The sequence below is a fragment of the Vigna umbellata genome, chromosome 4 (genome assembly GCF_029865625.1).
Source record: "Vigna umbellata cultivar VRB3 chromosome 4, Vumbellata_1.0, whole genome shotgun sequence".
Classification (NCBI taxonomy): domain Eukaryota; kingdom Viridiplantae; phylum Streptophyta; class Magnoliopsida; order Fabales; family Fabaceae; genus Vigna; species Vigna umbellata.
Genome location: NC_142168.1, coordinates 1,661,309 through 1,675,506, shown reverse-complemented (window position 1 = coordinate 1,675,506; position 14,198 = coordinate 1,661,309). Strand labels below are relative to the sequence as shown.

Sequence of the window (14,198 nt, the reverse complement as noted above, 5' to 3'; positions counted from 1 at the left end):
CCGTGCTTTCAAATAAAGATTCGCGTTCCATTTTATAGCATAAAATTTAAGTTTAACTTCAAACGTTTCTGATTTGGGCTTTCTTAAAAAACACTCTGCTATAAACACACTGCTTCAACTTCATCTTTAAAGCAATTTTATTTTACTGTCTTTCCTTTTACTCTCTTTATTATCTCAAAGTAGAGGAAGAAGAAACTAGACCACAGTTTAACTGAACTTGTGAGAAAGGAAGAACCATAGAGAAGAATAAAATAGAAAGAATGTATCGAATATCTCTCCAATTGGATATTTCCTCACCTGTTTTAAAGTTCTTTCTCTTAGGAGTTTATAAGCCTGTATAAGCTAGCAAATTCTCCTTTTCCTCCATTCCTGTATTGACTTATGCCACCAATTACTATTCATGTTAATAATGTTTCATCTATAATTGTACGGGTTATTATTGATTAATTGAGAGTATTTTCTTTATTTATGGAATACCAAAATGTGAAGAGGCTATGTAGTTGAGAGATTTTAAAATAGGTTTACATTCGTGATTTAGTATGTTTAAAATGGGTTAAATTGGAAAAGAATTTAATCTTTTAAATTTAAATCAAACTGAATTTGATTGGTTAAACGGGTTTGAGTCAAGTTGTGAGTGAATTTACGTAATCTATAAACACAAATCTTGTTATAAAAGTTGAAAGAGTGTATATCTTCTACCAAGATTCTCAATTATTTGTTATTTGGTTTATGATCAAAAGTCTTGGTAGTTAGTTATGTGATTTTATGAATGTTGGTGGTAAGCTCACGAGACTACCAACTTGTGTCCCAAGTTTTGCTTCTTTTCCATATTGGCTTTTATTGGTACCAATACGCTCTGGTTGAAAAACTATTTAGTGAACATTCCACTAGGAATGAAACTAACTCTATCGGTGTCAATATGTTATTATTGTTAATCGACAATAACTATGGTTAAAAACAAGAATTACAATTGAAAGAATAGACATATACAGTTGAGATACAATTTGGTTAAGCAACTGCTAAAGAGTGAAATTATTTCCATTGATTATGTGAAGTCAGAACGGAATCTAGCCGATCCTTTAACTAAACCCTTAGGAAGAAATATGATCTTAGAAACATCGAGGAGAATGAGACTTAAGCTACTAGCAAACAAACAAGTAATGATAGCTCGACCTTTGTGATTGGACCCATAAATAAGGTTCATATGGATAAAAACAAGTTACTTATTAGTTTTGATAACACTAAATTGGTTTTAAATCAAATATATTTATTCTTATGGTGTGTGTAAAAGAGATTAAACTTTATAATTAAAATTATGTGCTGAAAGAATTTTAGTTTAAACAAATGTTTTGATGATTTTCATATTCCATATGGGTGGTGTATGATTTGCATCATACATTTGATGAAATCACTTATATGAGTGTCAAGTGAGGTCGCTTGCATAAGATATTGACGTCATCTCTCTAACATTCATTAATACCGGACATAAGCATGACCTAGTTTCTGCAACACACGATAACAACAAAGATTATGGGATGTATTGTGATTGATAAACCTTTAACACACGTCAAGTTTCCTTGGTTCATATAACTTACTATACCAACTACATTCTCTGTTAAGTTTTTTGATCCATGATTGATTCATATAGCTTGATATACCTGATTTGATGCATTATATCTTATAAAATCCAAAAAAAATCTTATTTTATTTCTTTCAATTTTTTTTCTCGTTTGCGATATGCGGAAGCACTAGTGCAAAAATGGCCTTTAACGTCACCCCATAGACGTCCGTCCTCAACAGCCCCAACGTAAATAATTGACCGGTGGAATATCCGTAAATAAGTGAAATTATCGACGTCCGTTGTGGGGGGGACGGACGTCTATATAATTATAGACGTCCGGGCCCCACCCACGGACGTCTAAGAGGCTGGACAATCACCTCTTCAACTCCCCTCTGTCAGCCCCTTAAACGTCCGTTGTGGAGGGGGACGGACGTCTACAATTATATAGACGTTCGTCCCCCATATCAGACATTTCGGGTGTTGACAGGGGGGTTGAAGAGTTATTGTCTTCAGCCCTTAAACGTCCGTTGTGGGGGGACGAACGTCTATATAGACGTCTGATATGGACGTCCGTCCCCCCACAACGGACGTTTAAGGGGCTGAAGACAATTAATTCTTCAAACCACCCTGTCAGCACCCGAAATGTCCGTTGTGGAGGGGGATGGACGTCTACAATTATATAGACATCCGTCCCCCCATATCGGACGTTTCGGGTGCTGACAGGGGGGTTGAAGAATTAATTGTCTTCAGCCCCTTACACGTCCGTTGTGGAGGGGGCCGGACGTCTATAATATTATAGACGTCCGTCCCCCCCCACAACGGACGTCGAGAGTTTCACTTATTTAGATGACAACACCCTTTTCCTCTCTTCCTTACCGGGAGGGCAATCTTATGGCCTTCACCTCCCGCCCAGCCCGAAAATAGAACCCAGCCCCCCCTTTTGATCCATTCATTTCTGCAAGCAGGGGGGATCTTCGATGCTGTCATTTCGAAATGTCCGCTTCAACCGCAGTTTCACCTCCCAAAAAGCAAAGTTGGCTTGACGAGCGCAAATGCGAGGAAGCGGGAGCAAGATAAGCGTTTTTGCTACTGAGAAAACGAACGTGCGACGGTTCAAGACTTAGCCGAGCGTTAGTGAAGCTAGATTTACCGAGAGGCTTCGAGTTAGCGAAGCGCTGTAGTAGCGCCGACCGAAGCCCTATGTGCTAAAATACTGAGCCAAGGACGCTCCGCCTTATCTATAGAAGCAGTCAACCGAGTGCACAAACGGACGTCTTGCAGTGCACAAACGAACGTCTAACCCCAGCCCTACCACAAAACAATTCAGGAGGTGGTCGTCGCGGGACGTCTGACGGGCACGTGGGACGTCTACGTGGACGTCCGAGGTATACACCGGACGTCTGGATAGGCGTCGGGCCTGACACATCAGACGTCTATATACACGTCCGATGTGAACCCCCGACGTCTGAGTAACATCACCCACAAAGACGTCGGAGGAAGGGCGGACGTCAAAAGACTAAAAAAATGGACGTCTAAAGCCTTTTCTGCACTAGCGAAGATTGTTATAAAAATTGAAAGAGTATTGCAAAATTGTGTATATCTTCTGCCAAGATTCTTGGTAGTTTTTCATTTGGTTTTTGACCAAAAGTTTCGATAGTTAGTTATGTAATTTTGTAAATGTTGGTGGCTATATCACAAGACAACTAACTTGTTCCCCAAGTTTTTCTTCTTCTCCACATTTCAAGGCCTTCATAGGGTGTATAAATACACCTTGATCTTCTTCCAAATATATATTTCTCTCATTCTCTTTTTATCTATTATTTTCTCTTTTCTTTCTTATAATATCTTATATTATCATTTTGGACAATGGTCAACTAGTATCTTGATGTTTGACCGAGGAAACAGTTGCTTTATAAAACTTAGGAAACGAACAAAAATCTTAAAAACAATTAAGACAACTCATTATGTAAGTGGATGAGTCAGTACATCGCATTTATAACATTAAAATTGAAAATAAAATATGATTCCATAAATTCATAATATTCAAAATAAATGAAAGTCAGTCCAAAATTAACCATTCCAAGTTACATATAAAATAAAATGGCATGGTAATTGAGCATAAATATTTATAAACTTTACTGCACGTTTTTTATTTGTTTCAAAAAAGTTATATTAAAATTACAAAAAAATAGAAATATTTTTTTAATAATTACCAGTTTTGTATTTTACATCGGTTTTAGTAACATTTTATTTTTTGATGTAGTTTTCACATCTCAAAATCAAGTTTTAGTTCGAAAATTATTATTACAGTGATATTTTAGAAAAGCATACTGCTAATCTTTCTCATAAAAGTAACATATATAGGTTTAAAGCAACAAAGTTGGTTGCTTTTCTATTTATAAAACCTTTTTTTCTTTATCTTGAAAAACTGAAAAGAAAAAGTTTCATAACACAACTTTTAACTCCAAAAGTAACAGTTTATTCAATAATAATACTTCAATTCTTAAGACAATAACTTCAGAGGTTTATTTTTTTATATATTCAATCTGTATATGTATTTCTGACAATTGAATACATCTCTACATTTGAATATGCATCGGCTCCCACTATCAAGGTGTAACATGACATCTACATTCATTTTGTCACAATTAAACACTTCACCAATAAGATCCACAATTACTGATAAAAGTGTCGAGGATAGCAAGCATCAACAAAAGATATTTTCTCTTTCCCTTTGGATAATGATGGCTTCACCCTATACATCCAAAAAAGTGAAGGACTTTCTACATCACCACACCAATCACTGCATATGTTAAGAGTTGCAAAATTGAAAGAAAAACTCCCAAAAAAACAGAAACTACAAATCAAAGACTTGGAGTCAACTCGTTGGATTTTCCTCTATTTCTATAAGAAGTTTATGTAGAATTCATTATATAGTGTTGATCTAGCTTTGATATTATATATGTGGTTGGACGAACAATCGTTAGTCACACATCTCAACAAGCTACTTCAAATGGTCATGGAATCGACCGAATAACTGACGATTAGGAAAATTAATTCTAATATTAAACAATTTAAGGTAAGTTGTGATTACTATCAATTGGGTCACAATTAGACCTTGTGTATCATTAATATCTGAAAAGTAAACATTTAACTGACTTTGACGTCAGAGTACTTTTTGCATGTGTTATCCGGACGGTTACGACGGACGACTACAAGAGAGAGTTAAAGTAAAAGACAACTTTTAAACTCTTTATACTACTTTCTAGATATTGGACATTAATCTTGACCCTACTTCCCGAAATGCTCATCACATTGGTACCATTGATTGAGGTTTAACAAAAAGCTGAGTGGAAAATCTTTAAAATTCTGAACCTTCTCATGAATATTTTATTATTTACTACCTATGTTAGTTATATTTGAATCACATCGATCTTTAAAAAATGTTATATTTGTTAATTATATATGCTAATTTTTGTCAATTATTTAACGGTTGCTTCGTATAAAGCGTCAACGTCCACCTCATGAGTGCAGGCCACAAGTTCATATACATTATTTTGGCCTGCTTCTTCCTATTTCTCCTTTATTCAGAAAAGAAGCATTAAACTTTATGAAAAACATCTTCATCTATTAAAATTCATATCAAACACATAAATCAGTTCACAATATTAAAATGTGAAAATGCAAGTTGGTGTATTTTTGGTATATGTATATGTAGTTTTGTCATGGTTCCCACTTCCCACGTTTACGCTTGTCCATTGTGAGCTGTGTTAATGGCAGGCCGTTTTGGTGGTTACTCTTCCGTTGTCCACGGAAGCATTCAAGTCAAACCCATTTTGTCCAAATCCAGAACCGTATCTTTAAGCTTTGGATTGAATCGAAGCTTATCATTCCCCTCCTTTACCCAACTTGTCTTTTTTCTTCAAAATCTTATTTTGGTTGCATTTGCATACGAAGAACGAAACTCGTTTCATTGATCAGAGAAGAAGCATGCAGTGTGCTTTTCTTCATTGTCATGTTGCAACTTGCAATTCAAAGCAATGCACTCCTCAGTAGAAACAGTGTCTGTGTGTGATTTTGACTGTAAAACTCCATCATAATCATAGTAATGGAGAAGAGATATGAGAAGTTAGTGAGGTGAATTCAATACCGTGGTCCTTTTTTATTATTCTTTTTCATTCAGTTTATACCCTTTGTTACAACTTTGATCAGATTTGAATAGTGGTTTTGAAAACTCAGGTTTTCCAGTGATGAAGGTAAACAAAGTCTTGAACTTCCTTGGGAAAAGCTAGACTCTCAGAAACACCATGAGAAGGCATTCACAGTGTATCCAGAATGCAAAATGAGTATTGGTGACAAGAACAGAATGAGTATCAAAATTCCCGCGCTTGCAAAGTTTAAGGTTTTCCCAGAAAACCATGAGCCATGGAAGAAGAAAATTCTTGATCCTGGCAGTGATGTAATTTTGGAGTGGAACAGGGCATTCCTGTTTTCTTGCATTCTGGCACTGTTTGTTGATCCGCTGTTTTTCTACCTTCCCTCAGTGGCAAATGATGGGAAATCGTCGTGTATGGCTACTGATTTGAATATAGGAATTGTTGTGACATGTTTCCGAACATTTGCTGATGTTTTCTATCTGCTCAACATGGCCATCAAGTTCAGAACTGCCTATGTATCACCGAGTTCTAGGGTGTTTGGAAGGGGTGAGCTTGTTATGGATCCTAGGCTTATTGCAAGGCGATATTTGAGATCAGAGTTCTTCCTAGATCTTGTTGCTACATTACCTCTTCCCCAGGTATCACATATGCTTCAGCTATAGTATTCTCATGTTGTGTTTAATGCATGAAAAATTGGGTTAGTGACTAGTCCCACATCGAACGGAGATCATGCAAGTTTTTGTATCAACTTGAATTCAACATCTTTCTTCCTTCTCCTTTTCATAAAGTAGGAAAACTTAAAAATTTAATGTTTTAAAATTGAGTTAAAAATGGTGTAGAGATCCTTTGGGATTGTTTTTGTCATCTGGCTTTGTATATTTGTCCCTGGAAGTGATGTTAAATGACATGTCTTTTCTTTGTTGGCAGATTGTGATTTGGTTTATCATGCCAGCAATCAGAAGCTCCCATGCTGATCACACCAACAATGCACTTGTACTCATTGTTCTGCTTCAATATGTCCCCAGATTATATTTGATCTTCCCATTAAGTTCTCAGATTATTAAAGCCACTGGAGTAGTTACAAAGACAGCTTGGGCTGGGGCTGCTTACAATCTTTTACTTTACATGCTAGCTAGTCATGTATGTTATGTTTTCTTCAATCACAAATTGTCTTTCATAATTACAAATTAGTTGTTATCTCCCAGCATATCAGATTTTTAATTATTCATTACTCCCTTTTCGTAGGTGTTGGGGGCATCATGGTATCTGTTATCAATTGAAAGGCATGCTACTTGCTGGAAATCTGAATGCAGAAATGAAAGCCTCCCTGTAAAATGTGCTCTTAAGTACTTAGACTGCAGCACTTTAAACCAGGATGATCGCATGAAGTGGGTAAACAATACTTCTGTGTTTGGTAACTGCAATCCTGAAAATACCACCAATTTCAACTACGGAATTTTTGCAAGTGCAGTGGAAAATAATGTTATCTCCTCTGTGTTTATAGAGAAGTATCTCTATTGTCTGTGGTGGGGTTTGCAGAACTTAAGGTCTGGTTCCACAGCTGTTGTTAACCATATCTGAATGCTCAGTTATCTTTCCTTACACTATAGATGAATATTTAACATAAATTAAACTGAACATCACATGTCTGTCTTCACTGTTCACATATGATTAATCTTTTCCTTTCTGTATTTTCAGTTCCTATGGCCAGGGTTTGACCACAAGCACATTCATTGGGGAAACTGCATTTGCAATAGTCATGGCTATTCTGGGTCTGGTTTTGTTTGCGCACTTAATTGGTAACATGCAGGTAATTAGAATGTTCAAATCCACGAAATCTAATTTCAAAAGTAATTTTGTTTGCGGAAATTCTATCTTTCTTTACATTTCTATTACTTGAATACAGTAACTACCATCCAACACACTTTTTACCTTTTTACTAAAACCGTTACACGTGAATTCTTGTGTCTTCAACATAAACTCTGAAATAGTTGCAATGGTTTGTCATCTGTCATTCTCATTTCAGAAGGAGTTAATATCATCATCAAACAAGTTTGATTAAACTGTTTCCTATAGCCTAAGCATCCTAAATTTATATGAACACCTAAGAATGCTGAATTCAGTGCAGACCTATTTGCAATCTATTACTGTGAGGCTTGAAGAATGGAGGCTCAAGCGACGTGACACTGAAGAGTGGATGAGCCACCGTCAGCTCCCACAAAATCTGAGAGAGCGTGTCAGAAGATTTGTTCAATACAAGTGGCTTGCAACTCGCGGGGTTGATGAAGAAACAATCCTACGTGGCCTGCCTATTGACCTACGTAGAGATATCCAACGCCACCTTTGCTTGGACCTTGTTCGACGTGTAAGTTCACACAATAAATATTCATCTATCATGCTATTCTCTTTTGAACATGAAATCAGCATCAAGAAATGTTCAATAGTTTAACTCGACCATGCATAAGGACTACACGTAAACTCATGCTATGTATACACACACACACGTAATGTAATGGCTTGTTTTTCACCAATTTCAGGTTCCTTTTTTCTCACAAATGGATGATCAGCTACTTGATGCAATATGCGAGAGATTGGTATCATCATTGAGTACTCAAGGCACGTACATAGTTAGAGAAGGAGACCCGGTTACAGAGATGCTCTTTATCATCAGAGGGAGACTTGAAAGTTCAACCACAAATGGAGGCAGAACTGGTTTCTTCAACTCCATTACCTTGAGGCCTGGTGATTTCTGTGGAGAAGAGCTACTTGCTTGGGCATTGCTTCCAAAATCCACTCTCAACTTGCCTTCTTCTACAAGAACTGTTAAAGCCCTTGTAGAAGTTGAAGCATTTGCCCTAAGAGCGGAAGATCTTAAATTCGTGGCCAATCAGTTTAGACGTCTCCACAGCAAGAAGTTGCAGCACACTTTCCGTTTCTACTCTCACCATTGGAGGACATGGGCAACATGCTTCATTCAGGCTGCTTGGCGCCGGTTCAAGAAGAGAATGTTTGCCAAGAGCCTAAGCTTGAGGGAATCCGAGTCCTTCAATCACTATCAACATAATGAAGAAGAGCACAGTGCAGTGACTTCAAACACTGCACAAGTAAAACAAAACCTAGGTGTCACTATACTGGCTTCAAGGTTTGCTGCAAACACAAGGAGAGGAGTTCAGAAGATGAAGGATGTAGAGCTGCCCAAGTTGCAAAAGCCTGAAGAACCAGACTTTTCAGTAGAGCCTGATGATGATTAGATCAGCATTGCAATCTACAGTTCCATGACCATCTTCAAGAGTTAAAATCACTATTCCTCTCACAAATAATTCGGGTCCATAGCTACAATACGTGTGTATTATTTGTTTGCTGATAGAGAAGCTTTCAGGTTTTCTCTTAGCCTGAACCTTTTTTGGGATGGTACATCTCTTAACCTATACTTTACCACTTGCTTTATGATGTGTGATCCTATCGCAGTCAACATAGTTGATGTCCCTACGCATCAACTTCTAGCAAGAAGTTGCTTTTGTGTGTTTGCAGTTTGGTACATCTTCCCAAAAAACGATTTTTATCTTGTATATTACAGTTACTTGACATACCACTTGTATATTACACTGCACCATTGTTCTTGTTTGTATACTTTTCTACTCGTTCCGGTCTTACTACAGCTCTGATTCTTGCTTTTACATTTTCATTGTAATTTAAATATACAATGTATTTTGACTACTGTGAAGACTTAAAGCATTGTGTCATTAAGTTTTTTCATGTTATATTCAGATTAAAAGGATTTCACAGTTGAGATAGGCAAGACAAAAATTTATATGGGGTGTTCAATGTTATCACCGACATATCCATCCAAAGAAATGGCCTATTTTGTACTTGCTTGCTAATGGCATGTGCATTAGTTGTGGTGTCAACAGATTCAGTGCCCTCAACATTTTGCGCCTGTCACATTTTAGAAATCAGTTTTTAAGAACACGAATCTCTTGGAGGGACCACAGCAGAAATTATCAAGCCACTTAAGCTTGTCTCCACTATTTGCCTGCCGACATCATTTCCTTTACCCGATTAAAGCCAAGCAATTAAAAAACAAGAAAATTGCCAAGGAACAGAGAACAAAGGGAGGAGGGAAGAGTTGGAAGAATAAAATTTATTGTTTAAATTAGATAACAATGAATGTACAGAAAGATGTCCTGTTTCACACACTCTATTTACCATGAAGGCACCTATCATTCGACATATATCAAGCTAGATGCACTGCATCCAGACATTTGGAATCAGAACTCCCATTCCCAATAACACAATGAAGAAAACTGAAGATTTTATACACTTCCTATACCATTAAACAAATATTCAATACCTGTATGAGTACAATGTGAGTAATGCCCTATAAGGAATACTTGCGATGAATCGTGTGAATGCAAAATGGATATAGAGTTGGATAATTGAGGAACCTTGCTTTGGTACTTGCAATCAGTTATGCCTTCGATACACCTGTACTGTGAATTTTTGGAAAGAAACGAAAGAAAGGATTTTAACTATACTTCTTTTTTCATTTTGTTGCTGGACTGCCACTTGGCTGATACACCAGTAAAAGGTATTTTCCATTCATCGTCTATGCTGTTTTGAACGAAAACTAGCTCATCTGCTCTCCGATCAAATCAAGCCCCACAAGGAGGAAGGTCACCCCTTGGAAAAGCAGGAAGTAGAAGTGAACTCCCTGTGCAGATAACAGACTCCTGATAGAAGCTGTGAGAAGGAGGAATGCCAAAGTCAGCTCTTTCTTATATATCTTATTAGTTTTCTTAACAGTTGTTGGAGCTGCTTCTTTGTGCTCTACAAGCTTTTGTGACTCCATAAGGTCACTGTCGGAAGCTCCTCTATGAATCTTTTGTTGTTCTATTGACTTGGCTTCCCTTTCTGCAGCAGCCAGTAAATCGGACTCTGATGATCTGCCAGCTTTCTTTGTCACAACCCATTCATAAGAGCTTCCTAATTGGAAGAGCCCAGATACCATTGCATTGAATTTGGTGACGGACATGGTGTTTTCGAAAAGGAGGTAGGGAACAATGAAAGGAAAAGATTTTGGAGCAGGAAGAATGTTAAGAAGTGACATAAACACAGGCACATAGCAGATCACCCACAAAGGAAGCTCTGCCTCTGGTACAAACATGGTTAGAGGAAGAATTATGCAAAATAAGGTGAAGGAGTAAAAGGGAAGGATCAGTTTCCTCAACAGAAAAAATAGCAGGATTAAGTTTGCTTTCTTCCATGCAGACACCTGCAGTTATAGAGCATTTTAAAGTTTTCAGGTAGTGCATATTATAAGCCACAATTCTAAGTCATCAGAATATGCTTTTCTTCATCACTACTCTAATTATTACTTCAACATGAGTATCAGATATACCTTAGATTTCACAATTGCTGGAAGACACAGCCTAAAAAGTTGCATAGGACCTGAATGCCAGCGGTGTTGCTGCTTCCTGTAAGCTTCATATGACTCTGGAACTTCACATGGTACCTGAAAATTTATAGATATAAGAAATTCACGATAGTACTCCAGGAACTTCACACAAGTTAAAATCCAGAAAGGTGACATAACTAATCACATCATGCATATACAAGAACACTACTCTACAAGTGCGTTATCCACTTGCAAAAGAAAGGAGATATGGATGGAAAAGGTTGTCATTTATGATCACCTTTACATCATTTAGGAAGACAAATTTCCAACCATTGAGATGAGCTCGGACAGCAATGTCCATATCTTCTACAGTTGTCCTCTCTAGCCAGCCCCCGGATTCTTCTAGGGCCTTGATTCTCCAAACACCAGCAGTTCCATTGAAACCAAAAAAACTGAGAAATACCCCATTCACCTGCTGTTCTACCTCAAAATGAAAGCATAAGTTTATGTTTTGGAGACGCGTCAATAGATTCTCATCCTTGTTCACAAAAGACCATCTAGCTTGGACCAAACCTAGTTCGGGATTGTCCTGTAATAAAAAAAAAATTGCAAGATATAAAAATATGTTAAACATGCTTCCCAATCATTTTTCTGAATATGTTAGAAGTTATTCACTCAACCTTGAAATGTGGCACAGTTCGCTTAAGAAAATCAGGATTTGGTTGAAAGTCTGCATCAAAAATAGCAACAAACTCGTAGTCTTTCACATAGTCACAGCTCATTGCAGAGTTAAGATTTCCAGCTTTGTATCCAGTCCTTATTAAGCGATGCCTATAGATTATATTGATTCCCTTCTGGCTCCATTTAGATACCTCTTCCTTAATTAACCACTGTATGCTCTCATCATCAGAATCATCAAGTACTTGAATCAGTAAACGATCCCTTGGCCAATCAATGCCACAGACTGCAGAAATGGATTGGTCATACACCTGCATAAAATCAGTGCATGCAAAGTAAGAAAATTATCTGTCTATCAAGTGTACTTATAGGTTGCCATTCATTATAGGAGTTAAAAAATAAATAAAAACACAACACAACATCATGAGAAAACTGTTTCTCCCTTCTTAATTACTAAGGTGGTGTCTATTTCAGAAACCAAAAATAATGATTACAATATCAAGTATCAACCTAGATGGAACTAGATGTCTGGATGTCAGATTATAAGTTTACTTCCCTCCTATTTTCCTTTCTTTTTTTAAGGTGCATTCATACAATTCATAAGCATTGCAAAAAAAAAGTAATCCGAACATTCTATTTACTAAGTTCCATTTTATTATGACATTTGCAAAATCTATTCTTGGCTTACATAAATACAAGCTGAAAAGAATATATTGAATTCGCTGCAAGCTTATTACTGAAAAAATAACTTGAGTTGGCACAAAGGGAATGCTTAAATTTGGTGTAATTCCTACCTCCCTCTCATTGCACATTGGAATTTGAACCAGAACCATGGGATAATTGCTTGCAGATCCTTCAACATCATCACTCTTGAATGGATCCCCATTAATCTTTGGCTTGACCTTCCTGTATTTGATCCAAAAGCACCCCAGGCAAAGGACCATGCGATCCACAGACTGGATAAGAAACAAAACAACACAAAATTTGGAAAGTGCCTGAATAGGAGGAGCAATGTACTCAGCACGAAACGTCAACCAAGCAACATAAGCCAAGTGGAGCAATCCTTCCAAATCAGAAGTACGAGGAATGTGCAAAGTGGGGTTCCCAAAATGCCAACCTTGAAGGTAAGCAACAACCTCAAAGGCCAGAACTGCCAAGGATGTCACTAGGAACACTCTAATGACTCTAAACAGAAACTTGCCTTTTTCCAACTTGTCACTCTCACTCTCCATAGCCACACCTTGTCCATGAATCAACCTCTTCTTAATGGCCCCCAGCAACGCCCAAAGCACAGTGGCAAACCAAGTGACACAGCCAACAGCACGGTGAGCCCTGAGAAGCAACACCCATGTGACTTGCTTAGCATTCTTGCCACGGCTTTTCTCAACTGGCCTGAATGCAGCATCTGCACCATTGATCTCCACAACAGAGAAAGCGGGGTTCTCCATTTTCACCACTACCGGTGTTCCCTTCTGTGTATCCTTCGTCCACCAATTGGAAAAGTCTAGCCTCGGAGCCATTTTAACACAATGGTGAATTGGACACAGATTCACACTTCACACACTGAACAACACAAGTATGCTACTCTGTGTGTGTGTGTGTGTGTAGATATACTTAGAGCAAGGACTCAACACATCAACCTCATCAATATTTTCTAGCACACATCATTGTAAAGACTAAAGAGAAAAGACTCAGATCTGGAAACTCATGTAAAACACTGCCCTAGATTCGAGGTTGCTCTTATTGGATGGAACCCTCTTGAAGGCTCAGCATTTAACAAAATGCAACACATAAAAGCCTAGAACGTGAATTGAGTGAGGCTCTTTTGTACTCCCAAGGATATCTAGAAGGCACCTAACATGGGAAAGTCACATTATGAGGGAAGGTATCAGCAGCTGTAAGACTAAGACGCTAACTTCCAAGTTGGTTTCCCTCACTAAATTCACTTACCGTTCCCATCCACTTTGACTCCAAAGAAAAAAAGAATACAAAAGAAAACAGAAGTTTTTCTTTCTACAAACACCTTTCAGTCATGCTTGAGAATAGTAAAAGAATTATAGAAATGTAATACTTTAATTTTAGCATTTATTTAAACAGTTGCGTCAGTATATTCACTGTTATCAGTGGTTACATTATGTTCACGGAATCCCCTAAACTAAGGCAAAATTAAACTTGACTGAGAAATTTTTCACATGAAGGAAACATAGTTGAGTGATTTGACTGGAATAGAAGATAAGATAACAATCATGAAACTTAGTCTCAGAGTAAAAGTAACAATTTAGAGCATATTAAATTTTAACATCAAAATGATAAAAGAAAAAAAAGAGTTACGCAACAGATCGAATAGTTGGAAGATAAGATTGAAGATTCCAGGTGCAGTGTGATTTATGAGTGTGGCTACCAGAAT

At 37.4% G+C, this 14,198-nt stretch overlaps 2 protein-coding genes across 2 annotated transcripts; one reads left to right on the top strand and one right to left on the bottom strand.

The window, feature by feature from the left end:
- The first annotated feature begins 5,223 nt into the window (after positions 1–5,223).
- Positions 5,224–9,346, top strand: LOC148198943 (putative cyclic nucleotide-gated ion channel 14). Its single transcript, XM_088114487.1, has 7 exons — positions 5,224–5,698; positions 5,801–6,356; positions 6,646–6,858; positions 6,964–7,265; positions 7,417–7,528; positions 7,847–8,083; positions 8,256–9,346. Exons 1-7 carry the CDS (start codon positions 5,670–5,672, stop codon positions 8,967–8,969), a joined length of 2,163 nt encoding a protein of 720 aa, XP_087970613.1. The 5' UTR covers positions 5,224–5,669; the 3' UTR covers positions 8,970–9,346.
- A 498-nt stretch (positions 9,347–9,844) lies between these two features.
- LOC148198942 (putative xyloglucan glycosyltransferase 5) lies at positions 9,845–14,198 on the bottom strand. Its single transcript, XM_088114488.1, has 5 exons — positions 12,586–14,198; positions 11,794–12,102; positions 11,412–11,702; positions 11,117–11,230; positions 9,845–10,990 (listed from the first exon to the last, which is right to left on the bottom strand). Exons 1-5 carry the CDS (start codon positions 13,309–13,311, stop codon positions 10,346–10,348), a joined length of 2,085 nt encoding a protein of 694 aa, XP_087970614.1. The 5' UTR covers positions 13,312–14,198; the 3' UTR covers positions 9,845–10,345.